The following is a 26715-nucleotide window of genomic DNA, read 5'->3' as shown; positions in this document are numbered from 1 at the left end:
CTTTCTTTTAAACAGTTTAACAGTTAACACTTACTTAAATGACACCTTGTGTAAAGGGAAAATCATCAGCAATGTTGGTGAAAATTAAAACAAGTCGTAAACAAACGGCTCAAAGTTTCCACTCAATTCCGGCTTATAATGTTATAGAATTTAAAGACAGTCTAAAAATAGAAGTAAAATATTAAGACACACTGTTGTGAAATATTAAGGATTTGAGATAACCCCCTACTGAGATAAACAGCTGAAGACAGTTGCTCAGATGCCATAAAACCAGTGCAGAAGAAGACATCATAAACAGATGATGCAATTAAAAAGAGCAAATTTCAAGTGGATTTTGTTTGTTTCATGTATTATTTCTTTAATCTATTTTAATGTAATTTAACTTCTATCTGAACATTTACCCACTGCAAGTGTTGGTCTCGTTTAAAGCTTGAGTGTAATATTTCAGCTTCAGTTTGCATTCTCATTCATTTCCACCTTTAAAAGAAAGAAGGCAAGTGCACAAAAATGCACTTAGAGATACTTGAAATCTATCTGGACACAGCTTTGTGTGTAGAGGAGGTCTTTCCTCTATCTGTCTTTTGCAAAATCAGAAATCTAGTGGAGTATTTTCTTTCTAAAATGTAATGCAGTTTAGACCATGGACATACAGTAAAGTGCAAGTGCAGTCAGTACATGAGATCTCCTTTTATGCTCGTTTCTAGCTCAATGTTTTTATTCTGGGACTATGGTAGTGTGAATAATTTAAAGTTCAAAATAATTTATCTTATACTAAGCTACTGTGGAGCCACTTATTTCATCCACTGCCTGAAACGAGCTCTTCTCTCTGAAAGACCACCCCGCTTGAAGCCAGCTTTCTCCCGATTAGCTGCCCCTCCCAAACAAAAGGTTTTAACACCAGGTTTTCGAAGCTCTTATTGTCATAGACAGATCTGAGTACCTTAAATGATCATTTGAATGATTTCCCCTCTCTACTCATATAGAGCCATGAGTAGAAAAAGCAGGTTGAAGCCTGACCTGACCCCAAACCATTGCTACAGCATTTATAATTACAAAAAGCGTAATAGGTCAACTTCGAAGACACTGCTTGGTTATTAGCACTTGCAGGCCACCCTTCTTGAAATCTGATGGAAACAGAAGAGGAAAGGCTATCAAGTTATTCACTCTCCTTGTTGTCAGCAGTTCAGATTAGCTGTCACATCACTGAGGGAGAAACAGCTGAAGATTGGAGAGGGTGATTTCATCTGAATAATTTCATGCTTTGACTGGCAGAGCTCACTGCTCACCGTCCCACAGCTTTGATGTCAGAGGAAGATAGACTGGGCAAAATAAAGACCCAGGTGCAGTCTAATATATGAATACAATCATTCGCACTTTGGAGGAAGAAAACAAAAAACAAACAAAGTTAATTCACATTTTCACTGAAGAAATTCCACTCACTTGGCTTGATTTCCGAGTAGACAAAAAGACAATCTTTATTTGTGTGTTTCTCTCCTTGCTCTGACTTCTGTGTTTACTTTTGACTGACTTTAATGACTGAGGTCAGCGTCCACAAGAACACAACAAACAGAAAAGGAGACAAACTCATACATGACGCTCAGCCCCGGAGGCATCCTACCACTACCAACCATGGATCACAAACCAGAGAAGAAGAAGAACAATAGAAGGACAGCATCAGTGGAATAGAAGAAGAGAAGACACATTTTTTTAATCTTCCACAGGCTATACCCCATCACTGCTTTCCACACAGGAGTAATTAACAGTGATTTTAAATGCTACAAAAATAAGATGAAGTTGGGAAAGAAGTGCTTCCCCTTGTTTGTGTTTTCTTGTGTGTGTGTGTGTGTGTGGTGTGTGATTGTACATGTGTGTATGTTCATGCCATGTCTTTGTAAAAGTCTAGATCTGCATTCGCTCTTCTACATGTCTTTACGTGTGTATATCTGTACATGGGTCATCGTGTGTATGCAGGTGTGTGTTCACAGTGCTTACTCATTATGTTCACTTCCCAACATTAAAGAGGTCTCAGTCCCATCATACACACATGCTTTCTCTCCCCCCCTCCCTCCTCTCTTCGCTCTCTCTTTGTGCTGTTCCCTTTATAGTCATGACCATGAATGCTCCCACCATCTCAGAGGAACAGTCTCGTTATCAAAGACTAAACATGTGTATGTGAATATGTGTGTGTGTGTGTGTGTGTGCGTGTGTATACACCCATATGTGTTATTTAGTGATGCTACCACACACTTACACACGCACACACACACACATCTCGCCTCATTTGCCACAGTCTATGCGCTTCCCTTATTGGTTTAACCCTCAGACCCAGGACCAGCTTCAGTCAGTGTTTACGTCCATTGTGATCTGGCCTGGGCTCTGAGGGCTGATTTCCAGTCAGTTTCACCCTGTGGGTCCATTTATCTCCGGGCCCAAGCTAATCCATCAACGACTGAAAGCCAGACAGGAGAAACCGTGTGAGGAGAGAGGTTAAATTTTCCTTTTGATGTCTGAAAAAGTCTCAGGGAGAGCAAAGGAGCGGCAGCAGGGTGTTTCTGATTTTCCCCATGAAAAAATATATATCATCATTAGAAACAAGATTGATCTGAAGGTTTCACAGTGGTCATGCAACTTAAGTGTCGCCTCCTTTTCTCACCTGTCCTCCGTTCATCCTTACTTCACCCCCCGCCCCAACTCCCACATGTCATCTTTTCAAATCCCCGACTCTTTCATCCTGCCAGTCTGAGAGAAGGTACTGTAAGTGACCACAGTCATAATAATACAGAAAGACAAAGAGGTGGGTGACCAGTGGTACATTCATACATGAGAAAATCATGGTTCCAAAAGTCACCCGACCCATTCAACATTAGACAGTGCTGAAGACGCCTGTGCTGGCCAGGCTGTGATAAATGCTTTGTTTAGAAACACGAATAAGACAGAACACATCCCACCTGAAGATCTACATCTCATCGAACCTACCCCGAACACCCCCACACCCTCCCAATGAAACAGGCTATGGTTATACTTGTCATTTAAATGCGTTATCTGAGTCTCTTCTAAAACTGCATGAGTTTTGTATCACATTGCAGTGACTCTACACTGGATCTGAAAATATCAACACGTGTAATATTACATTTCCCATATGGACGTATTCATGTAAATCTGTGCTCGCATTGTTTCCCCCTTTCTTTTCTGCACAGCCTGAGCCACTGTGCTCCTCTCCTTTATGCAATTGCTCTTATTGTTGTTGCAGCTGGAATTGGTCCAGATAGCATAGAATTCCAATTACAATGCAAGCTTGGCCACTTCCAATTCTTGGTTTGAGGATGGGATAGCAATGTGAGCAAAATTCAATTTTTGTGCATCCAGGCCTATCGCTTAATGCATCCTGCCGTGATTGCATGATTGGAATTGCCCCAGAACGACAAGTTTAATCATAGCCATGGCGATATCTACCCCATCAGTGGCCAAGAGTCAATAGTCAAATCAAAAGGACCCTCTGATATGAGTGCAGAGGCATTTCTCTTGTGTTTTTCAGCTGAGAGGTGCTTTTCCACCTGGAATTCAGGGACCAGAGATAAACTTCCCAGACAGCTTAAGACCCAGCCCTCTTAGTCAGGCCTGTGAAGGGTGTCCGTGGCTGGGCCATAAAGGATGCTGGCAGTGGGGGTGGTTGGTGGTTGTATTGAGGTGGCGGTGGGAGCGGAACGGAGACAGAGGGCTTCCCTGAGGGGTGGTGGATTGAGAGGGACAGCCAGCCCAGCCCATTATCCTTGGGCGGGAGCTCCATGAAGAAGGAGAGAAGGGTCACAGCCAGTAGAAGAGTCCCAAGAAGAGTGAGGCCAGAGCAGCTAAGAGGGTCATGCACCCTGCCCTCCAGCTTGAACTTCCATCAGTCAGGAAAGGCTCCGGAGAATCATATCCCGACCCATCTGAAACAAAGAAATGAGAAAGAGAAAAAAAACGACAAAACATCTGAACTGAGAGAGGACGCACAGACAAAGACAAAACAATCTAAAACACAGCAAATGAACGAGGGGGTGGATTTAGCCAAAGAAATGGTAGACAAGTGAAACGATTACAGTTGGGGAGAGGTGGAAAGCAAGCAGCAAAGCACAAAACTCTCATCCTTTAACAGCTAAGGAGCGGCAAAGGAGGAAGAGGAAGAGAAGACGACGGCAACTGAGCTCTGCAGGGGGTTTAACCAACCTAATTACAGTTTAATCACAGAGACTCAGAATCTGGAGCAGCTGACACACAGACACACTCACAAAGACACACACACTCACACACATGTACAACTGCTCAGAGCTCAATCGAATGACAACATTTAACAGAAAAGATGGAAGCTGCAATGTCAGACACATTGCTTTAACAGCAACTCAAAGAGGAGCTGGAGCAACGACAGAATGTACATTGTTTCAGTAATTATGAAGGAGGAGAGAATTTTCTTTTCCTTTAGCGAGATATGGAATGATCTGAACCTGGAAAGCTGTGTAAGCTGACTCTCTTTTATGAAGCTCTTCAAAGCCATGTCATTATCCAGGGAGACGTGTAACTACCCAGGTTTGATTCCTTAGTGGGGTTTAAGCTGGGGCGGGGGTTGAAAAACCACATTCGTAGACATACAGGTAGATTTTCAAGATAACGCAACTATAATGTAATGCTTGTCATACTCTGATCCCCATGTACGCAAGGCTTCTCTTGAGTTATTTTTAAACAGCGCTATCATTGGACAACATGGCTCACTGGTGTCAGCGCTGCGCTCTGCCTATGAGGAAGCACTTTTCAAAGGTGTGTGTTTTAGCAAGCTGCACAGTGACGTGGCAAGCAAGTCATCCCTCATCGTCTCATCATCTGCCTTGTCAACTTTAAAAACAAACCTGAAACATTAGGAAAACTTTAAATCTTTAAATTCAACTTCTACTGCATGCAGCTGGTTTATTATTAGATTGATTTCTGTTTCCTATGAGTGATTCAAGCAAGTCTGATGATGTTGAGGCTTGGTAACATTTTTAGAGAGCACTTTCAGTCGGCTCTGTTCTCTTTCTACAAGGACAGAAGGTCTCCCTCACACCCAGTGTGATGTGATGTGATTTGATGTGAAGTGCGTATGTCAATTTTTGCTTATGTGTGTGTGTATGTGGGTGCACTCTTCTCTGTGCCTGTAAGTGTGTGCTTGCATCTGCGCACGGTCGTGTGCGCTCGCATGTGTGAATGTGTCAGTATGCGCGTGCGCGCGCGCGTGTGTTTTTAGCATGCGTGTCTGTGGGTAAAGGTGTTAAAGTGTTGCCTGGCCGGTCTGTGAATCAGAGCGAGGTCTGTTGCCGGGGCATTCTATCAGACCTCTTATTCCCCCTAATTTTACTTTGATAGCCAATCTGGACCTCTGTGTGTATATGTCATTGTGTGTTTGTGAGTGAGCGTGTGTGTGTAGATAGAGCGTGACTTACCTGGAGGTCTGACATACACTTTCAGCTTTAGACATGCCCGCCCCACATGGTTTGGGTGAGGAGATGCTGTGAGAAGAGACATTGAAAGTGGAGATTAGTTTAGAGATAACGTGATTTTTGCTGCTGATTGCAAACCAAATACATTTAATAACCCAGATAAAAAACAAGATTATTTTGTGTTCATGTGAACCAAAAGTAGATTTGACAGAATTTTTTCATTTTTATAACTGATATAGTGCAAGCCAGTAACAACCAACAGTATTGTGTGAAAGTCATGAGATACTTTAAAGCTCTTTAGACTTTGCTTCCAAGGAGCCAAACTTTCTTAGAAGTTTTAGAAGTTGTCACGAGCCATAGTTCTCCAGAGGGGCGTACTGTGAAGCGTGATCAATGGCTTAGTGAGCTATGTTGAGGTTAAAGGCAGAGTTTTCAGTGTCACGAAAGTGGCTGTCTTTTTACTTGGCTAAATCATTGTAGTATCTTGTGCTGGGGTATGTTCAGAGCTTTGGTTTTAAATTGGCTAGGAGTGCCACGTTTTCACTGATTCTCGTGTTTACAGCATTCTTTATGTGCAATTGAGAATCTCTGCTGGTGGCATACATTTTATATTTGCAAGTTGTTAAGTCTTACCCTACTAAAATCACTGAATGAAGCACAAACTGTGCATTGCCTAATGCAGAAAATGTAAAGAAATATTTTTGCCTGATTGCAAAAAATTGTAAAAGTCTCTTTTACACTGCTGGAACTGGAGCTACTAGAACACAGAACACACACTAAAAATACCTGTTCAATCAGTACAATTAAATCACTTTGATTTGCAGATAACCTTTCCTTTATTAGGCTATAGGACAGTAACTTTGATGATGACCTCCCCTTTAACCTAAATCACGAGGTTTGATACATCTCTATATATACACAAATACAGATGTGGTTTGATGACCATAGATATAAACTGAAACTTAAAGGGCTCATGCAACGATAAAATAATGCCTACATATTAAAATGCTTATTTTACTGCTCTGTGAAATAAATCCAAAGATGGCTTTCCTTAGCATTAGTCTTTTCTCTTATCTGTAGCAGTATTATTGTGTTGAAAAAGAGTCACAGGACATGTGAAACAGAGAACGGCTTAGTTGATAACCACTGGTGTGATTTGTTGAGCAAGTGCAAAGAAAGAAAGAATGCAAAGAAAGCCCGGCTGTGTTGAATTTCATTTGTAATAAACCCCATGAAAAGTTCAAAAGACCTTTAAAAAGGCTTTCAGTTTTTTCTTTGAACATGTTTTTTTTCCCACTTATTTTTCAGTCCTTATACCTGAGCATTTTCAGAGGAATTTTTAATTTTAAGCCACTTAATACTGAGCAATGAATTATTTAGGCATAAAAAAGTCACCTAACTCAAGGAACAAACCAGAGATGTTGTGTCTACACAGATAACTTAGCAAAAAAACAATTTCAATTTGTATCTTTATGCACTTTGTAACTAGCAGCCTGTATCAAAAACACATCTTTTGTTCATAATTTCTTTAGCCGAGTCTACAAAAAATACCAAAGATAGCATGGTTCATGTTTGCAACAGCAAGGTGGTTCCTGCAGAGCTATTATCAAAACCTTGGTATGCAGTGTGCCCTTAAAAACTTTAATTTAACTGAATATGTCAGATGACATAAAAATGTATCCAAAAGATACATTTTTTCAGTTAATATGTTAAACATTTAGCATTAATCCAGTAATTAATTAATTAACTGTTTTGCAGTTGCAGTTGCAGTTTAAGCAAGTGCAGAGTTTCATATATTATGTCCTCATACTATATGCTCCCATAAACACACTAAGCACGTTAGGCAGTGTAAACAAGTTTGTAAGGGATCACTGAAATTCATTCACACTCACATTCCTAAGGGAAATAACTGACTCTCAAATCAACCTGGCTTGAATGTCTTTGGAATGGGGAAGGAAATCCATGCAAATTCCCCACAGTCGCAGGTCTATCTTGCCGTGAGGTAACAGTGCAAACCACTGAGCCAGCTTGCTGCCCAGATTGAATGCCAAAAAAAAAAGAAAAAGAAAAAAATGTTAGTAAAAGTTAGTGTGATTCAAACTTCAAAGTAGAGTAAATGAAATTGAATCTGGGTTTTTAGTCCCACCTCGCTCCAATGTGAAATAGAGCTGGAGACCCTAAAGGAGATTGTGTCCAAGTCTCTGACCAGTCAGACATGCTGACGAGCACAGCCACCCACACACATACGCAGATGTGTAAAAGAATGTGCTCACGCACAGTTGGTTGCAGAAGTGTGCGTGGAGACCTACTGGCCTTCTCCCTTGAGGAAGCCACAACCCAGTAGTGACCCCATAGAGAATCATGTTCGAGATCCACAGTGCACAGGAAATAAATCTGACCCCTCATTTGCCCTCTCCTCCCTCTTTTTTAGCCCACGACTCCTCCCTCCATCTTTCTCTCTGACCTTCACCTCCTTTACCCTGTAAGGCCTTACCTATAGGCCACTTCCTATCCATCAATTTTTTTCAGATTATCTCCCTGCACTACTTGTAGTGGGCAGAAGAACTTGGGCCTAGCATTAAAGCTTGCCCTAGTGGACGTTTCTGTTTTGGCTTGACTGAAAAAGGCAAAATGGCTAGAAAGGTTTTTTGCCTCTTCTTTGTTACCCCCAACAATTTCCACCTGTGTCATTTTTAAAAGTCACACCAATTCACCCAGTGACTCATTTTCCCAGCACATCCGCAATCTAAAGTCTCCTAAAATCCCATTGAAAACCACTCAGCCTCATCAGATGACAGCTGGAAGAAGCAAGGGGTGGAGCTGACCTGTCAACATGTCAGCCCCATGACAAATACACACACCAGTGTGCACTCACAGGGATGCACTCTCATGGATGTGACCACAAATGCCAATCAAATATGTGCTTCACAAGTATGTTCAGAGAGGACGCACACAATAAGGCACTTAGCGGAAAGGCCGGGTGGTTAAAACGGTCGGCACGTTGTCGTTCCACATCAGTACTGACCTGTGCATGAGTGTGTTTAATGTGAGCATGTGAGTGACGGTGAGAGGCAAGAATGTGTGTTCGCCTGCCAGTCAAGATGATGGACATGCCCTTTCACGGACTCACAATCGCTTGACAACTGACCCCCATGACCAGGCCTCCCCCTGCAGCACACACACACACACACACACAGAGATATATATTGAAACACATTCACAAGCATTCTAGTCATGTGGAACACACACTATCCCTAGGGGTCCCGTGAACACAATACCATAGTCAGCAACTAACTAGAGGGGCCCAAACCATCCCTACATGAGACTGAAAACAGAAGAATGTGTGCTTGTGTGTATGTGTGCCAACTGGGAAAAGTGCATCGGGACATCGGGTGGCTGTTATCGTTGCCTCTTCAGCTCCCTGACTCTCGCCTGCTGTGTCTTTGTGGTTGTGCAGACAACAGACTTGGGTAAATATTTGTAGATGACAACCAGCATTTAAAAAAAGTTTCTTTACCTACAAATAGTCTTAAATGCAAACTTTTCAGTAATGCAAAACTGTTGTATTTTCGCAATTGTGCATTTGTTTTTATTTTAATTGCATTGCAAAAACAGTTATTGTTACTGCATGAGAAATAAAACCTGAAAAACTAAACCTGTTTCAGAATCTGCCTTTCTATATCTAACTTTTTTTTATTTGCTTAAAGTCTCCTTGCACTCTCAGAATGAAGACAATATCACTGTAAAATGAGAATCACTATCCAAGGACAAAAAAACTCCCTCTATAACCTGACCTGAAACTGGTGCTACAGGACCTTCTTCCCATTATGAGTCATGGTGAGAATGCACCATCTCCTGCTAAAAAGGTCAAGGTCAGTTTTTCAGCCAACTGTGCAGCGATAATGTAAGGAGAAATGAAGAGACCCGTGTCAGGCTGCATACTGGCAGAATTCCACGCAGTAAAAAAAATAATCTTTTGGACAAAATACGATTTTTCTTAAGAGAATCGTAAAAGGTCAAGTCAGAAAAAAAAAGAGTAGGATGACTTTCCTCAGTCGTTATAGCTATCTGCTGGCAAACTGAATCCTGCAAGTGCAAAGTATTTTCTCTTGCTGACTGACGTGTACTTATTAAAAATTAAATTGATCAAAAACTAATGATGAGTTTACATAACTCATCAAATGACTGTACGGTCATTTGAGACTGACAAAGAAAAATAAAATCAGCCAACCAAACAAATGAAAGCAAAAAAAAAAAAAAGCATAACACAGCATACATAGTTTTTTCAATTGCTTTTGGTGTCCTTGTAATTGTGCGCTCTGTGAAAAACACGTTTCTTCCCAGGTGGTTTGGATACTAAAACAGACAACTGCAGCTCCTACAGCATAAAAAGGAAAAGTGGTGCTTTCCTGTGTTTGAACATTGACAGTAAAGCTTTCCAAAGTCAATTTAATGTTGCTTTTCTGTGATTACCAACTGATTTTGCACTAAACAGTCCGGATGCGGTAAATCCATCCCACACTGGGAAGTTGAAAACAATGTTTAAGAGCAATTTGAAGCTACTATATGTCCCACGCCTGCTGGGGGAATGATAGCTTTGTTCAAAAAAGTAGTCTCAGGGGGGTAATACTAATACATCACTTGTTGAAGTGAGGAGAAACATCAATAGAGCTAATATAAAAATGATTACAAACTACGCCTGCTGACATTTTTACCACTTTGCCGAGCACACCACTTATGATCTCGGCAGAAGCAGCGAGATGCGCTAAGAAATAAAGTGAGGGAGGAGTGAGAGGGGCGAATGAGAGATGGAAGGTGTATTTGTGCGGGCTGTGTTTGAGAACTCTCTCAATCAGCTTCTGTTGATTGCATATTTATATATTGTTTACAAATGCAAATTGAGCAGGAGCGTGGATATCATGCAAACAGACAGACACACACACACACACACACACACACACACACACACACACACACACACACACACACACACACACACACACACACACACGCAGATAACAAACATCTTTACCTGCACACACAATTTCCCCAAACACAGAGAAACACACTCTACTTGGCTGATAACCTACAGATATAGTAGTACTCGTGTCCAGGCCTGAACTCAAAGCCCAGGGAGAAAGGAGTGAAGAGCTGGAACTTCTCTGAGAAGCGCAGGGGCCCATCGGGACCGGTGGGACGGTTGCACTCCCAGCGCTTAAAGCCACGCATCCTGTGCTGGCAGGAAGTGTAGCCCTCATGGTTGACCATGAATAGGATGTAGCGCTCCATGCGTCCGTGGGATGGAGGCCCCTCGTAGTATGGACAATAGATGTCTAGATAGTCATTGATGTTCACTGCCACCCTGTACTCTCCATGCCAGAACCTGTAAGACACAGAAAAAAGGAAACATTCTTCATGAATAAAAAAATAATCGAACAGACTCAGGGATATGCACAGAATCTGTGAGGAGCTGTGCTTTCTGTGGTAAAATGAGACTGTGGAAGACTTACGTTTTAAGAAAAATCTTTATATTCCTGAAAAACAATCAATATTTACTACAATTTCTGTATGACTGCACAGCACAAAGGAAACTATCTGCCTAGCGTAGTCATCCGGTGCAATGTAACCATATGAAATTGTGCGATTGTTGGAACATTTTTGTGTTTACACATCTTTAGAGGCAAATCAAAGGTCGCAGAACAACACTCCTTAGAGTTTCCATATATTGCTCAAGGACACTGAAACTGCTTTTCTGATTTAAACCACCTGAGTCAGTGAAAAGAAAAAAAATAATCCTAGAGGGCATTTAAAAAAAAACAAAAACAAAACAATATATTGTTAAAGCCAGAAAAATCAATGATGATCCCTCTGGTTATGCCAGTTTACATAGCAACCAATTTTATTTTAATAATGCTTGGTAAACTACAATTTATGGGAATTTGAGGCATGTTTCAAACACAGGTTTTTTTTCCAGTCGGCGTGCTTGAATGAACCTTGTGGTATGATACTTCAGAGAAGTAGGTCATCGTGGTAGAGAGCACACATTGCTGTTGTAGGTGTCCACTTAGTTCAGCAAGCATGGAGATCAGTGAGGTTGGCATCATGAACCGAAACAAGTTATTAAAGAAAAAAAACTATCGGTATTAAAATGCTCATCCTGGAGTTTCTACACTGCGGCAGTCCCTTATAATATTCATAGAATGCAGGTGATATGGAAACGCATGAGATGCTGGCCCCTTCATCCTTTTTCAGCAACCTCTGCTAGTCACTTTTAATACATTAAAAACATATGGCTGCATATTTTCCCTTTATAATACAGGCTCTATTTATGTTTATATTTTGGTGCCAGTGCTGTTTATAAGAGAACTTAACTTCTGTTTACAATCTTGAAGTCAGTGAAGTGAAACAGTCTCTCTTTAAAGGCTGAGGCTGAAGATACTCTATATTTTTGTTATTGTCAACAAATGCCGATGAGGACTAAAACCAACAGCGTGCAGCCTGCCTCTCTACACTTCTGGATTTCCCTGCCGTGTTTTTCTATAGACATAAATTTCAAATAATGCACGGTGTGTTTATAATGAATCGTTTGCATTTGTTGGAGGCTATTTTTTTGTTTGCTGATTAATAAACATGGCAACTGGTGCTGATTGCTCTGGGATGTTTATATCAGCAGGACAGAGTATATGTTGACTCAGTAGTTAAGTTAAACAGGCAATGAGTTAAGTTGAGTTAAGTTAAATTAAAATAAAACGTAATGTATTGTTTCCTGTAGGAAATTGCATTTAATTCCTTTCTATTAGTAGCCAATACCTTATTAAAGAGCACAGCAGATGTGTTTTAAAAAGCAGGGCAAAAATGAGCTCTGTAGAGTAAAAGTATAAACATCTTTTCAGTAAACCATCTAACATTGCGATGCATTTTTAAATATTCAGTGCAATATCCATTTTATTCTTTGTGGTCAAGTAAACCTGTCGATGTCTGCAGCCGCCACGTCCTCCGGTCTTTTTCATTACCTTCATTATCATCACCACAGCTATAATCAATTCAATTCCAAATGTACCACCTCAAGTACATTTAAAATTCATTACACCGCGTTATCAAATCTTGTATGTCGAAGCTCGGTAAATTTGAGACGCAGGAAAATGTCTTCAATCAAATAAGCATAGCCTAAACAAAACCAAGCTGTCGTGCAATCTAGTTGTCACAGACAGCACGCACACAGGCGGCTTGGGCTTTTTAAACAAATTCATCATTTTCTCCCTCACCTTGGCAGTAATTGATTGCCTAGAATGAAGACATTTTGGTCTAAGCACTCTTGGTTAGTGGGATATTTAGCTTTGGGACAAATTATCCCTATAACGGCAGTCCTATCTCTCTCCCAGAGGGCAAATCAGGAAGTGAGTTAGATGTGAAATGAGCGTCTTCATGCTTCGGTGCCCTATCAGAGTGTGTTTTGCAGCTTCTAAAGGGATCCTTGAACAGATCATTTAGAGGCATTGATCCACCAGGGAGCTCCTCTTGGCTCTCTCTGCTCCCAATCAACTCTTATTAACAACTAAAGGGGGAAGGCAGAGGGAGAAACAGAGGGAGAGATGTATAGAATGAGAATAAAAAGCCTGAAAGCAAAGAACAGAAGGGGTGAAATAGAGAGAAAAAAAGGTGGGGGAGGAAGGGAAATATGTGCAAAGCTAGAACAATAGAGAAGAAAAAGCAGAGAGAGGAGGGCGGCACTCAAATATGGGGTAATGAGATTGCATGAAATTAGTTTAGAATAAAGCTGAAAAATGAGGAAAGAAAAAGCAGAAGAGGAGGTGGAGGCCAGATGGAAGAAGAGCAGATGGAAGAGGAGTTTTCTATATTTCATTTCAATTTATATGACTATGGTTTTTCATCTGAGACAAATGTGCTTTGCCTATTGATTGTGCGCTGATACATTTATGGATGACTACCACTTGAGCATTAGTACATTGGATATGCAGCAAAGTACGGATGTGTGTGTGTTCATGCAGGCAAGCATGTGTGTGTGTGTGTGTGTGTGTGTGGCCGGTTAAATGGTAACATGGCAAAGTGGGTCTCACTCGGTGAGGATGCTCAATCCAAGAAAGGGCTAATGTGCCAGGATACATTAGGTTGTATCAGTGCCCTGCCCTGCTCCTGTGACACTGTCTGCATTCCTAATTTGCCGAGGCGAGCCGAAACCGCGTGTGCAGGTGAGTGGGTGAACGTGCAGGTGTGCCACTGCAAAAAGTTAAAAGCGCATGTTGGTGTGTGTCACAGTTTGTGTGTCCCGTATATTCCACTCTCAGGCTGAGTGTCATTTGGAATTAAACACACACACTGCACTAGCCAAAAAAGACATGGGAATGCACTCACATATAAGACACGGCTCTTTGAGAAAGAGCTGTGTGTGTGTGTGTGTGTGTCTGTGTGTTATTGGTGTTTTTAATGGGATGTCTTTGAATCTGTATGTGCGTATATTTCAAAGCTGTGAAAGCAGTGATATAACAGTATTGTGCAACATTATATTTAAAGAACTCCTAACATAATAAAAGCTGACATTATGAAGCTTCATAAATGTTTCTATTTATGATGTAATTTATTTGCAACTTAAGTTTTGAAAATTACATTTCGCTGAACATCAGGGCTTTAATTTCTTAGTGTTATTAAAGTGTACTAGCTCATAGTCAGAACACTGTAACATCATTGTTACATCTGCAATAGACCAGTCTTTTAAACACACTTAATCTCTATAAGCGGGCATCTTCTTGTCCCTTATTGGCAAAATCTGCCAAGAAGCTTTATTATGAAATGTTTTGTGGTTTCTGCTTGTTGTTTAAGTACCATTGCGCACCCACGTTTGAGCAAGCCTAGGTTGCATGCAGGTAAACTGTTGGACAAACCGACAAACAACACATAGTCATTTCCCAAATATCTAGGTGCAGCTTGAGTCCCGAATATTAACACCCGAATGGTTCAGTGGTTCAGGTTTAGAGGCTTAAACCTCTTTAAATATAGTCATTTTTGCTTTTTTTGAAGGGTGCGCCATCAGTTGTGACATCTCCTCGGCACTGTTTTGGCTTGTGCCTCTCGATTGTGTTGCTAGTTTGTAAACACAAGTATACAGTCCTCTCTGCTTAAAAGTATCAAACTTTGTGAAGTTTCATACAAAATATTGTGATGGCTTTTGTTTGCCTGTTTTGGCTTCTTTTATTCCTTTAGTGTGGAGTTTTTTTTCAAAGTGCGGACACCGAGAATTCAGGAAAAGACTGCAGCAAGTATGGCAAACCTCATGGGGAATTTCTGGCTCAGCTGTGGTAGCACATTGGCAGACTATTAGCGATCCGTGGGCAGCTTCGGACTGCTCATCTACCTGCAGAGAGCATCTGTTGTCAGATGGGGGCAGTGTCAAAAATATGTGGTACAACCAGTCTGTGTGCTACTCTTGCTTGTGTTGTTGTTGGCCATTCAGTGGAGAAAATCTAAATTATAACATTTTTTCTTGTGCTTCTCTCACTCCTGATGAACTCCGCTGTCACTCCCTTCCCTGTGCCGGCCCATTTGTCAACCAATCAGCATTAGATCAACCCACCACCCTTTTCTGTACGCTCTCTAAATAGGCAAAATTTTTCTCAGTACTTATTACTCAGGTACTACTTGCAGTTACATAAATTAAGCATCTGCACAAACAGTGACTGGGCTATGCAGAAGGATCTAATTTACAGAGTTAGTGAACTGGCTGCAATGAAAACATCAGAGCTACCTACACATTATACCTACAGGAGCAGCTGCACCATGGAAACCCATGCCATGAAGCTCCTGATACACAGTTTGGAGGCTGTTGTTAATGGCAGAGGAGATTTGTAGCTCTGCAGTTACTGAGTCAGCAGAGCTTTGATGACTTTTATGCACTACGCGACCATGCGCTGAGTTTCTGTGGTTCCTAAATGCCTCCAATTCGTGGATCATGGAATATCTTAGAGGGACTTTCAAGTGACTGAACAGAATTCAGTATGGATTGCACCAATTTTCATAGAGTGTCTCATTTTTGACAAACAATAACTTCCCCCAACCCTATTTCATCATGATAATTCAACATTCGCCACAAAAGAAGCTTTAAGGTAGCTTACAACAAAGTACAGAGCAAAATTATAAAGTTTCACTAATCCTTTTACTCATTCAGTGTAAACTTTTACAACCGGTACAAGAAATAATGTCTATGCTTGTTATTTTACGGCTGAAAAAACTTGATTATCTTTCATTTCCAGGGAAAGATATGTGTTTGTATTTCTAGCATATTGATAATTAAGTTTTGAAGGGGTAGAAAGATAAAGATTTAAAACTTTATGTTTTATGCTTTTGAAATTAAGCAGTGTCTATGAAAACACTGTCTTAAATTATGCCTGTTAAACAGACTGCTGTTGGAGTGCATGTTGTTTAGTACATGGTCTTTTCATATTTTTTTGTTCCGCCGCTTGAAGCAATTTCTTTCTAATATTGTCTGTGTATGAACCTGAGCAATATGATATCATTCATAATCCTCTGATGCCTCACAAATTCTCCTCACTCTCTCAGTGCAATTGAATTGTCTGGTGATGTTAGCCAGACGCAGCTGAAAGACTTGGCTTTTGGCTGGTGGCTCTCATCTGGATATAAAAGGATCATTCTGAGGCTTGGACCATAATCAGTGGAAATGGATCTGCGTTAAAGTGTTTTATGGTTTTGTGTGCACATATCAGGATGAAAGAAAATAGAAATGGGAGAGCTTAAAAGTTGAAATAAAAGATCCAAACAGAAAGGGGACGAGAGAAAACGCGTCTTTGAGGTTTTTTTTCTGGATGTGCGTATCTGCTGCAATCGCAAGTTCTGTATTTTTCCATACAGTAGTAACTGTACTCCTGCGTGTAGTGGCCACTCTTTAGTATTCTGACAACAGTGAGTCATCAACATCCTCTCTCAATATGGCTGTGATCAAAGCCTCTGGTTGGAGAAGCCTTGGATGTTTACCATACCTGCCTGCGTCCTAAACAGCAGGCTCCATCAACCACCAAACATCAAAGGATGCTTCTCTCTCTCTCTCCCACTATGTCATCCCACTCTCATTCTATAACTTTCTCCTTTTCTCTAGCTTTACTTGATCTGTCTTTGTCACTCCCACTTATGGTGCACTCACACCGTGGCCTGCAAAAAAAAAAAAAAAACCCCAGAAAAACCTCTTTCTTCCGTTCTTGGTCTGTCAGTCAAATTCTGATCCAGTTGCTTTTGGTAAAAAAGGGGGCTCAAAGGAGAAAAGAGACGGGCTGCACAAACCCGCAAAAACTACAGGAGGCACCATTTCAAAATACAACGTCTTCATTTGGTAGGCATTTCTCGACACTGATTTTTGGACACTTCTTCACTTCTTGAAATAACTTATCGCTTGATTTACTTAAGGGAACAGCTTTCAGATTTTACTGTGTAAACAACTTTGTTTTCCGTCTGCATGCTGTTTTTGTGTGTGTGTGTGTGCAGCATCTGTGCCCAAATAGAGTGCAAAGCATAGGGCAGTCAAATTAAGCCAACTGCCAAGTGACAGAACATGCAGTTCCTCTAACGGCAACCTGAGGCTGACTAAGGAATTAATTCCCCATAGACTCCTATGTTAAAATGCCCAACTTACGCCAATAAAATAACACGTTTAGAGCCTTCACGCTATAGTTAATTTTCCATAACAGCTGTACTGGGTATGATTATTATTATTTTTGTTATAAATAATCATGACAGCTGATTGCTCTCTGCTGAACATCATCATTGCTTATTCAAGCCAACAATTTGAGGCTCTCAACCACATTTGTGGTGTATGTTCATTTTGTACCATTTCTAATGGAATTATCCAACAAAGAAATATGGCCTGCTGGGAGACGCACAGTCGCTCATATTAGTAGTAGCAGCAGCAGTAGTAGTAGTAGACAATCAGGCCAACAAGTCTAGTATTTTATTTGTCTGTTACTGAGACTAACATGCAGGTACATGTATGTGTCTTAGTGAGTAGCACCCATTCAGCTTATCATTGCTGCTTGCTAGCTGATAACTTGGGATCTTTACCTTACAATATAAAGAGCCTTGAGGAGGCTGTTGTTGTTGATATTTGGTGCAAATTGAACTGAAGAATTAGGATGAGGATGTTTGGGCTCTTTTAGCGTTACGGGGCAGAAGATTTATGAGTGAATCTCTGCTTGGGTTGCATCATGTGTAAGAATGCACATGATGCAACCCAAGTTGTCTTCTTCTGAAATGACGGGAATGACCTGTCAACACATGTAGCAACTCTAATGTTAAAATGCGCAACTTACACCATGAAAATAACACAAAAAAGTTTTGGGTCTCTGTAGATACTTTTTCTGCACAGAGGTGATTTTCTTTCTTTTTTTTGGTTGCAAGCAGGATAGGTGGAAGAATTGGATTTGGCTAAATTTTTAAATCCAATTCACTGTCACGTCTTCAGTCAACTCAAAAGTTGTTGTCCAACTTTAGTTGCCAATTCCTATCTTGACGCAGTTTATCACCATTTTCTCATTGAGAGTAATGAACATCCGGTTTGCTCTCCTCCACACACCAGCACAAAGAGACTCCACCAGTATTGCTGCCTAACCCTGGCAAATTATGTGCACTGTTAGCCAAATGAATATGTGGAGTCTTTTAAATGTAACATTTCATATTCAAAACAGGCACGATTTCACCTCATTTGGCTTTCTGGCAGGAAGAAATTGCAGGCTTTTGTAGACGTGTGTGGCTGAAAGTAGCCTCAGTTATGTTGCTGTCTCAGTCTCCTACACCATAACTCCAGTCACTCTCAATATCTCTCCAATTAACTCCACATTACTCTCTGTTTCTATCTCTCCATCTTCATCTTCTCCTGACTTTACTCTGTCTTTTCCTCCTTTTCTTTACTTTCGTTCCCTCAATCTTCATCTCCAGTCACTTCTGCTTCATTTACTCCCTCTCTATTCTTTCTTCTTCTCCCAGCACTTTCCTTTCTGGAGCTCAGCTCCAGCATCTTTTGACATTCTTGCTATCTCCTCTTTTCAGTCTTCGCGACTGTCAACGCCCCCACCCGCCTCTTTTCTCTTCCTGTTCTCTCCTTTGTCTTAACTTTCTTCCCCCATTATTGTATTTTTATTCCCTCACCATGGCATCATCTGCTTTCTGCTCATTCTGTTTGAATGTTTAAAAGGACTCCTTCGTGCACACAGACAGACACACGCACACATACATCATCCTCTGGCTAGGACTCTTTAGTTGCTTTTTTCCCCAGCATGAGGTGTTCCTCATGCTGTTGTCTTCTCCTGTGTCTCCCATCGCATTGCTGCTGATGCTTAGATACGTTAGGAAAAGTAAATATGGTACCTCCCTGGTAACAAACACACTGAGGCTGACATATCTAGACATTTCCAACACATGGATGTATACTATAGTGTAGAGTACAAGCTCATCTCAACAAAATAACACGTGTAACACAGAAAGCATTAATGCATTCAGTATAATGTAAAGCCAAATTAACACACATCGAAGTACTGGGATTCATAAGCACAGATGTACATGTTTAATTATGCAGATTAGCTCTTGATCCTCACTTCTGTGCTAAACACATGCAAACAGCATGGAATAGAGCACATAACACACACATGCACATCTCACTGTACATGCACCGAAGCAAACATGAAAAAGAAACCATCAAAAGCCTCAACCCACAACCGGCACACACTCCTGAGCAGCTCAAACTGTGTTGTTTTGACAAGTTCCACATCTGTCACTCTGAATAATGTCGCCCATAGATCACTGTGGTGACATTCAGCACATCTGAAAGGTTATTATGTATTTCTCCAAGACAGGCAACTTAGCCCCCCTGCGGATTAAGTGCTGCCTGTGTCAATCCCTGGGAAATTCTTACACATATGTACACAAACACACAGTCAGACATAAAACAGGCTGCCCATCACTCACATATACACATACAACCCAACGCCCACTGACTGGATTAACATAACAAACCTTGTTCTTGAGCCCCCCACCCGGGAAGGATAATTACCACTTTGGTGATGTGTTTGCTAAAAAACACACACAAAAAGTAAAGACAGAATAGACCCAATGGCAGTCAGATACAGAGACAAAGCCACTGATGGATGGGCAAGCAGGTTGAGTTAGTCAGACGGACAAGATGAGAGCTCGGGCACACGCGGTATTTCTGACAAGCTGACAGGCAGAGTGCATGATATGCCTATATCAGTCTCCTTGTTTTTTGAGGGGCATTCACCATGATGCAGCACCAACGCTGGCACTGTCGACAGCACAAACAGCACTGGGGCTCTATTGGTATCGACAAGGTTGGCTCAAAAAGATGTACGAATGAAGGAGCTGATGGCTGGTGTCCAAGTTCGCCAATGGGAATCTCTCAACAAGGGTGGGGAGTGGCAGAAATGTCACGTATCCACAGAGTCAATGTTTAAAGAAGGGAGAAGAACTGGCTGACATTTTTTATTCCATCAATACTCATGCATTCTTCAAGTTTGAGTTCAACTCTTTTTTTTCTGACAGATTGGGGGCCATCTTTGGCTGTCATTAAAACGGACCGCAAACATTTTGTTAAGAATGATGAAAATAACAAAGTGTTTCCACAAAAATGGCCAGCCTACATCTGGCCAGGGGTATACAGTTTGTCTTCTGGGAGTACAACTACAAAACCAAAACCTTTAACTTTATTTTGTACATTTATGATTTTTTTACACCCCATAATTCTACAAAAAACCAAAAATATCAATTCTTCATGATATAGACTTGGGACAAATGTGTTTACTGTTTTAGCTCAATGTTGGTGTAAGAGCCTTCACTTTAAAAGTTACAGATCAATTCTTTTCATGTTTTTTTCAGTTTGACCACCGAGTTGGATTTAGTCTGTGCTTAAGGAATACTACTGTTACTTTCATATATAAACAAAAGGTTTGGAGTGTTTTTCCGCTCTCAGATTTCTGCCCCGATCAACAAAGTGATTATGTAACTGACTAGTTTAGCCAGTTTGACTTATTCGCCTACCAGTGGACTGATTATCATCTTTCAGTGGAAAAAAAAACAGTCTGCCTGACAACTACTTTTACACCAGAATAAACTGATGGAGTGTCAGACTGACTGACATATTAACTGTCTGCCTTGCTTTGGCATCACCCTCTGGCTTAAGGATCTTCATCTAATATGGATGGGTTGATCCAGATTGACGAGGTGAACTAATCCATGTAGTTTGGGTCAAAGCGTTTGAGCCTCTGTGGGTTGCGAGTCACAGAGGGCAGAGAGAGCGAACGGGGAAAGCTGGTGTATAGATTGCTTTGCAGCATCTCTAATGAGTAATTAAACACTTGAATGGAGTCCAATTAAGATACACGCTGTGTATGCTGCCGAGCACGCGCACACATACACATAAATCCATGTGTCGACATGCAGGCAAACATCAGCATGTAAACAAAATCAAAGACACACATACAGAAGCGTGCACACTCATACTAATAGTCACACTCCTACGAGTAGATCAAAAATAGAAACACAAACGTGTATACATATATATATATATATATATGTATATATATATATACATATATATATATATATGTATATATATATATATATATATATATATATATATATATATATATATATATATATATGTATACGTATATATATATATATATATATATATATATACATATATACATATATATACATATACATATATATGCGTGTGCTTTAGTATATATATATATATATATATATATATATATATATATATATATATATACTAAAGCACACGCATACACAGACTCAGGTCTCGCCACATTAAGTGGAGCCATATGTGCTGAATGTTGTACGTGGTTCAGCATGGAGTGAAGGTCAATGCTGTCTGACTCTAATAGCAAGCATCTCTTTTCTGACTCCCTCCCTCCTCCTCTCAATTTCTCTGATTCATATGTGTCTGACTCTCTGCCTTGATCTCCTTCTGGTTCCCTCCTCAAAACTCTCTGGCTTTCGTTCTGTCCACTTCTCTTTGTATCAATCTCTCTCTCTCTCTGTCACTTGCTTTCAATTCAATCTCAGGGCCAATTCCAAGAAACAAAAGACAAAAGAAAAAAAAACCCACATAGCTGGGTAACTGAGATTGCCCTGACTAGAACAACATCAGCATTGTCTTTTGGATCCATGGTTATGTTGACTAGTCAGGACCTCTAGTTCTCGGGCTAGAGGTAAGGAAAACACTCTGCATTAACTCAAAAGGAGAAATGCATTCAGACACAAAAAGAAGAAAGTCTGCTACACACTGAGGGAAAACAGGTGACACTTTTTGGTGGTTTCTTCCAGGAAGCTTGTTTGTACTGGAAAGTGACATGCTTTGTTGTGTGAAAGGTGAGCTTTAGATAGATTTCTCTCCACATACCTGATCAAACACTGATAACCTTTTCACACCGACGAAAAACAGGTTCTGCAGTAGTTTGATAGCCTCATTTCGAACCATTTGGAGCATTTCAACCAAAAGTAAATTGGTTCAGGTGGGACCAGGAAAATAACAGGTTTTCAAGTGCAGAGCTGAAGTTGGGAATGGGTGTGTCAAATATGCTGGAGTGAGAGAATGTGCAAAACACCCAACTAACACTGATCCTTACAATGGTCTAAATTAAAATGGTTGGAAATATGTTAAATAGCACTAAAGTTGCAAGAATCCACAAAGGAGCTGGTACACAACCAGAACTGTTTTGAGATGCAAAAGTTAACCTGAAGCATACTGACAGCTTTACAGCATAGCAAAACCTGATAGTCGTTTCACAAAACCTCTGACTTTTGGACGTTCTGCTAAATCTGCTTAAACCAGAGGAAGAGATAAAAGACACATTTTGTGACTGCCTTTTATAATGGATTTGTTTGCCACCCAGAAGAGAAAACTCTCATTTGGGTCATTTGTAAGATATTAACAACAGTTGTTTTTCTGGCCTCTAACACATAACTGGCTAAAGCTCTGCCTCATTTCTCAAAAGAGACACACTTTTTTAATAACTGTAAACACGATTTCCATGTTTTCACATTTCCTATGTGCAAACACCTTTCTGCAAAGTACTATTTAAAACTGGACAAAGAAATCATTTACTGCACTTTATCTTCATTCAACAAATACATGAAACCAGTGCAGTACACTCGAGTCATTACCATCCACACTGCAAGTGCACTCCTAAAAACAAAGCCACTGAATCAGAATCATGCGAGCTCTACAAATAGGGCTATTTGTTTGCCAGTACTCTGGAACAATGGATCCTAACCGAGGAGATTATTAAGACGATCTATTTCCGATGCAGTATACAGTATCATGATTACCCGATTTTTTCTTTTTCCATATTTCTCACACTTAGATATTTTAGGTCATGAAGCAGTTTTTAAGATTGGACAAAAATAACCAGAGTAGATATATTATGGATTAAATTATGTTATTAAAAGGAAAAAAGCTATGAAAAATGTGAAAAAGTAATTACCCCCCAAAACTAATGATTGGTTGTGCCAACCTTGGCAGCATGAACTGTAATCAAGCCACTGCAATAACTGGCAATGAGTCTTTCACATCACAGTGGAGGAATTTAGGTCCACTCTTCTTTGCAGAATTGTTTTAATTATGTCACATCGGAGAGTTTTCAAGCATGAATTGCCTGTTTAAGTCCATCATTTAAGTCTAGACCTTGGCTAGGTCACTCAAAAAGCTGCATTTAGTTGTTTGTTTTTTTGTATGTTTTTCACGTGGGGCCAGGCAGGTTTGGATAGCTTTTTTGCTGAAATAAACGCAATTTTTATTTAAAAAAAACAAAACAACAAAACCTCAATTTCAATATATCTAATTCTGATGATCTGAAACATTTAAGTGCAAGAAAAATGGCAAATCTAAAAAATCAGAAAGTATAATTTTTCATTGCATGGGAATAACTTTCCCCAGCACTGTATGCATCTATTACTCGATGTTCTCATATGCTGGATGATGTGAGGCTGGCTGTTTCAGTGTCATATTCACAGACTCTTATTTTTTCCCCTGCATTTTTTTCTATTCCTCTATTTTTTTTAGCGGTGGAAATTCCTGCATAAGAGAAAGCCTCTTGATTTCAGTGGCTGAGGTTAATGTGGATGCATTGAAGGCATTCAAAGCTGGATTTGCCAGGGTATACTTCCAGGAGCAGGTTTCACAAAGGAGCATCCTTTGTGAGGTGGATTATATTTTGAGACCAGATCAGGAACAGAGAAGAGATGATGATGCAGAGTAGTTTTTCCAATAGATTTACAGTCTAGAATTACATTAAAAGAAAATCTTATGTACACCTAACCATCTATTTTCTAACCCCGTGTTTTGCTTTTTATCTGTCCTAGCTGACATTCGACGAGAGGTGGTGGATAGTTTGCCAGTGAATCACAAGGCTAAAATAGATTATTGACGCTTTCATCCACATCTAAAGTGAGTTTCAATCAGTGCTCTTTGGAGAGCCAGACAGCGAAAGCTCCACACAGAAAGACACTTTGCTTTTGTGGAAGTAAAGGGTTGAAAATGTTCTGCTCTCTTTAAGCAGTGTTTTGGATAATCTTGCAAAGGTGTGTCAATAAAGAAATGTTCTCAAATTCAAAATAGAGCAGATTCTCAAAATACTTATTACTTAATGAGCACTTAATACCTCAGTCATGTGGTCATCAGTAATGTATGATTGCTTGTTCTTGTCTGTGTGTTGTCTAATGGGAAAGACTGATTTTGACTGCAAAGTTAGCCGGTTCTATGAGACTGAAGCTTTGACAGTGTATGTACGTTTACAAAATGGTGAAAGGTTTCATAAGACCTTTCAATTTAGAAAAGAATTAGGCCAAGTAGCTCTTGTTCCCAACACATTTCCATTTATTAGTTAATATATAAACCTAAATTGCTATAAACAGGAAGTCTCTTTCCTCTTCATTTTTTATTTTTTAATTTTTTACTACAAATCAAAAAGAAGTGCTGCTGTCTTGGTGTCCCCCCCCCCCCCCTCTCTGTCTTTCTGTATTCCTGTCTCCCACTCACCACGTCTTGGAGTAATCCCACTGTGCCCAAACCCTCTTTTCTCATCTTCTTCTTTGCCACTGATCTCCCAAAAATTCCACCCCCCACTCTTCTTCTTTGCGCTCTCTCTCCTTCAAAAAAATGTCTCCTCTGCAAATGTTACAGCTCTAACTGCGCTCTAAACCGAAAAAAGATTCTTCAGCCCCGAACCCCATTTTAGAGCCATAATGAACACTTTTGCAAATGCTCTTTGTAGGGTCATACTCGAACCGTTCGCACAGACCCTTTACAACATCGTCATTTTTCTGTAAAAAATGCAAACGCTACAAAATCAGCATACTTAAAGTGCATTTTTAAAGCGCTACTCTTTGATTTTCTGTTTTTGTAATTTTGAAGTCCAACTGAAGTTTAACAGCATGATCTGCTCTAAGAAAATTATTCTGTAACCTCTTTTAAGAAAAATAAATTCCCCAAAAGGGAGAAATCTATCATTTATATACTTTAGCCTTATGACAGTAGCCTCGTTTTGGAGCGGCAGCATTGCACTTGACTGTACGATGTGCATGTAGGCAATCACACCATTGTATTTTAAATTATTTGTTTCTCTGCCATGAGATGATGATAACAGTAAGAATCAGACAGCTACACAACACCACATAACACAAGACTAACATTCCAGTGAATTCAAAGTTTTGACCCGTTTGTTATTTTCTGTAATAAAAGACCAAACAAGCATTCGTGAGGAGAAAAGTGCATTTCCAACATCAGTCTGCAGTCTTGAAAACTACCCATCGAACATCCCCTAAATAGCTATAGTTACTAGCTAGCATTTGTTTATATTTTTCTATGCGCTCAAAGGCACCCTGTCAAGTTTGTGATTACTGGTGGACCAGTGTTTAATTTTGTTTTTCATGTCATGCAAGTTCATAATGATATGCATGCATGATACAAGCAAAAACACAAGCAAACAAACTTTGATGTAAACAATGCATAATTGAATTGTTTGTAACACGTTCAAAACAGCAAGTGCAACATGTTTGTCGGATATCAAGGACAGACATGCTTTGCTACGAAATGCTGATGTTAAACTTAACTTTTTAAAACTAAAACACACACTGAACTTTTTTTCCTAAATGTTTTTATTTTTCATTTAACTCATTTTTTGTGTAACTTTATCAGTCTCTCACATCATTGTGGAGGAATTCTTCTTTACAAGGTTGCTTCAGTTTATTGATGCTTGATGCACGGCTCTCTTAAATCCCCAACACAGCATTTAGATCAGGATTAGGTCTGGACTTTGAGTGGGTCATTGCAACATCTTGATCCGGTTTCTGCAAAGTTTTAGATGACCTCACATTTGACTATAGAATATTTTTGTATAATTTTGGTATACAGAGGAGTCCATCAACCTTCTACTGCTGTGTTTCCATGAGGTGTTTCTGCCGATATGCTGTGTTTCATCTATATTTTGATGTCATCTGTCCAAAAGACATTGTTCCAGAAATCTTGTGGTTTGTTTAGATGCAGTTTTGCAAACCTAGGCCAAGCTGCCATGTTGATTTTAGAGAGAAGAAGGGTTCTCCTGGCAGCCCGTTCAAACAAGTCAACCTTGTTCAGTCTTTTTTTATTGTCTGATCATAATATTTAAAATTAAATATGCTAACGTAGTCTGAGATCTAGCTCTTGGGTTTTCTCTGAGAATTGCCCGATTTGACTTTGGGGTGAATTTGCTCTTCTTTTTCACTCTTGGTAAGATTGTGGCTTTGTTTCATTACACACCTGAATGTCCCAGACCAGCAAAGTGCCACAACTTCTGTTTTTATAGACGTTGTCACACTTGTTGATGATCAATTAATCGTTTTATTAGCAGCAACTGACTGCTACTGACCCTCTTAATTCCTATGGAAGCGGTAAGGATGAACTTCAGTTAGTCCTATGAAAAGTTTCTTTTCACATGTAGTTTTTTAAGTCTTTATTTAACCGGGGGGGAATCCACTGAGATTAGAAAATCTCTTTTACAAGGATGTAGTCTATCCAGAAAACCGAAAAGTTAGGTGTCAACAGGTCAGTGGCCAGTGTTTAATATATAACAAAAACATATATATGTTGTTGTTGTGCTGGATGAAAAATTAGGGAATTAAGAGCCGTACGCAGAGATGCGTTTATAAGTCAGCTAAACATTTACTTTTAATACTGCCT

The 26715-nt window shown here is 40.0% G+C and overlaps 1 protein-coding gene across 1 annotated transcript in view; it reads right to left on the bottom strand.

Moving 5' to 3' along the window:
- Nucleotides 1-1683: 1683 nt before the first annotated feature.
- The window catches only part of efna2a (ephrin-A2a), an 85154-nt gene continuing 60122 nt past the window's right edge, over nucleotides 1684-26715 (bottom strand). Inside the window, exons 2-4 of the mRNA XM_085143984.1 lie at nucleotides 10538-10830; nucleotides 5451-5516; nucleotides 1684-3929 (exon numbers count right to left, since the gene is read on the bottom strand). Coding sequence (XP_085000110.1) covers nucleotides 3805-3929; nucleotides 5451-5516; nucleotides 10538-10830 — 484 coding nt within the window. The 3' untranslated portion in view covers nucleotides 1684-3804. The remainder of the gene's footprint in view (nucleotides 3930-5450; nucleotides 5517-10537; nucleotides 10831-26715) is intronic.

This window comes from Neolamprologus multifasciatus, chromosome 19 (assembly GCF_963576455.1).
Source record: "Neolamprologus multifasciatus chromosome 19, fNeoMul1.2, whole genome shotgun sequence".
NCBI classification, from domain to species: Eukaryota; Metazoa; Chordata; class Actinopteri; order Cichliformes; family Cichlidae; genus Neolamprologus; species Neolamprologus multifasciatus.
The sequence above is the reverse complement of the archived record's forward strand: the minus strand, read 5'-3'. Positions and strand labels throughout refer to the sequence as shown.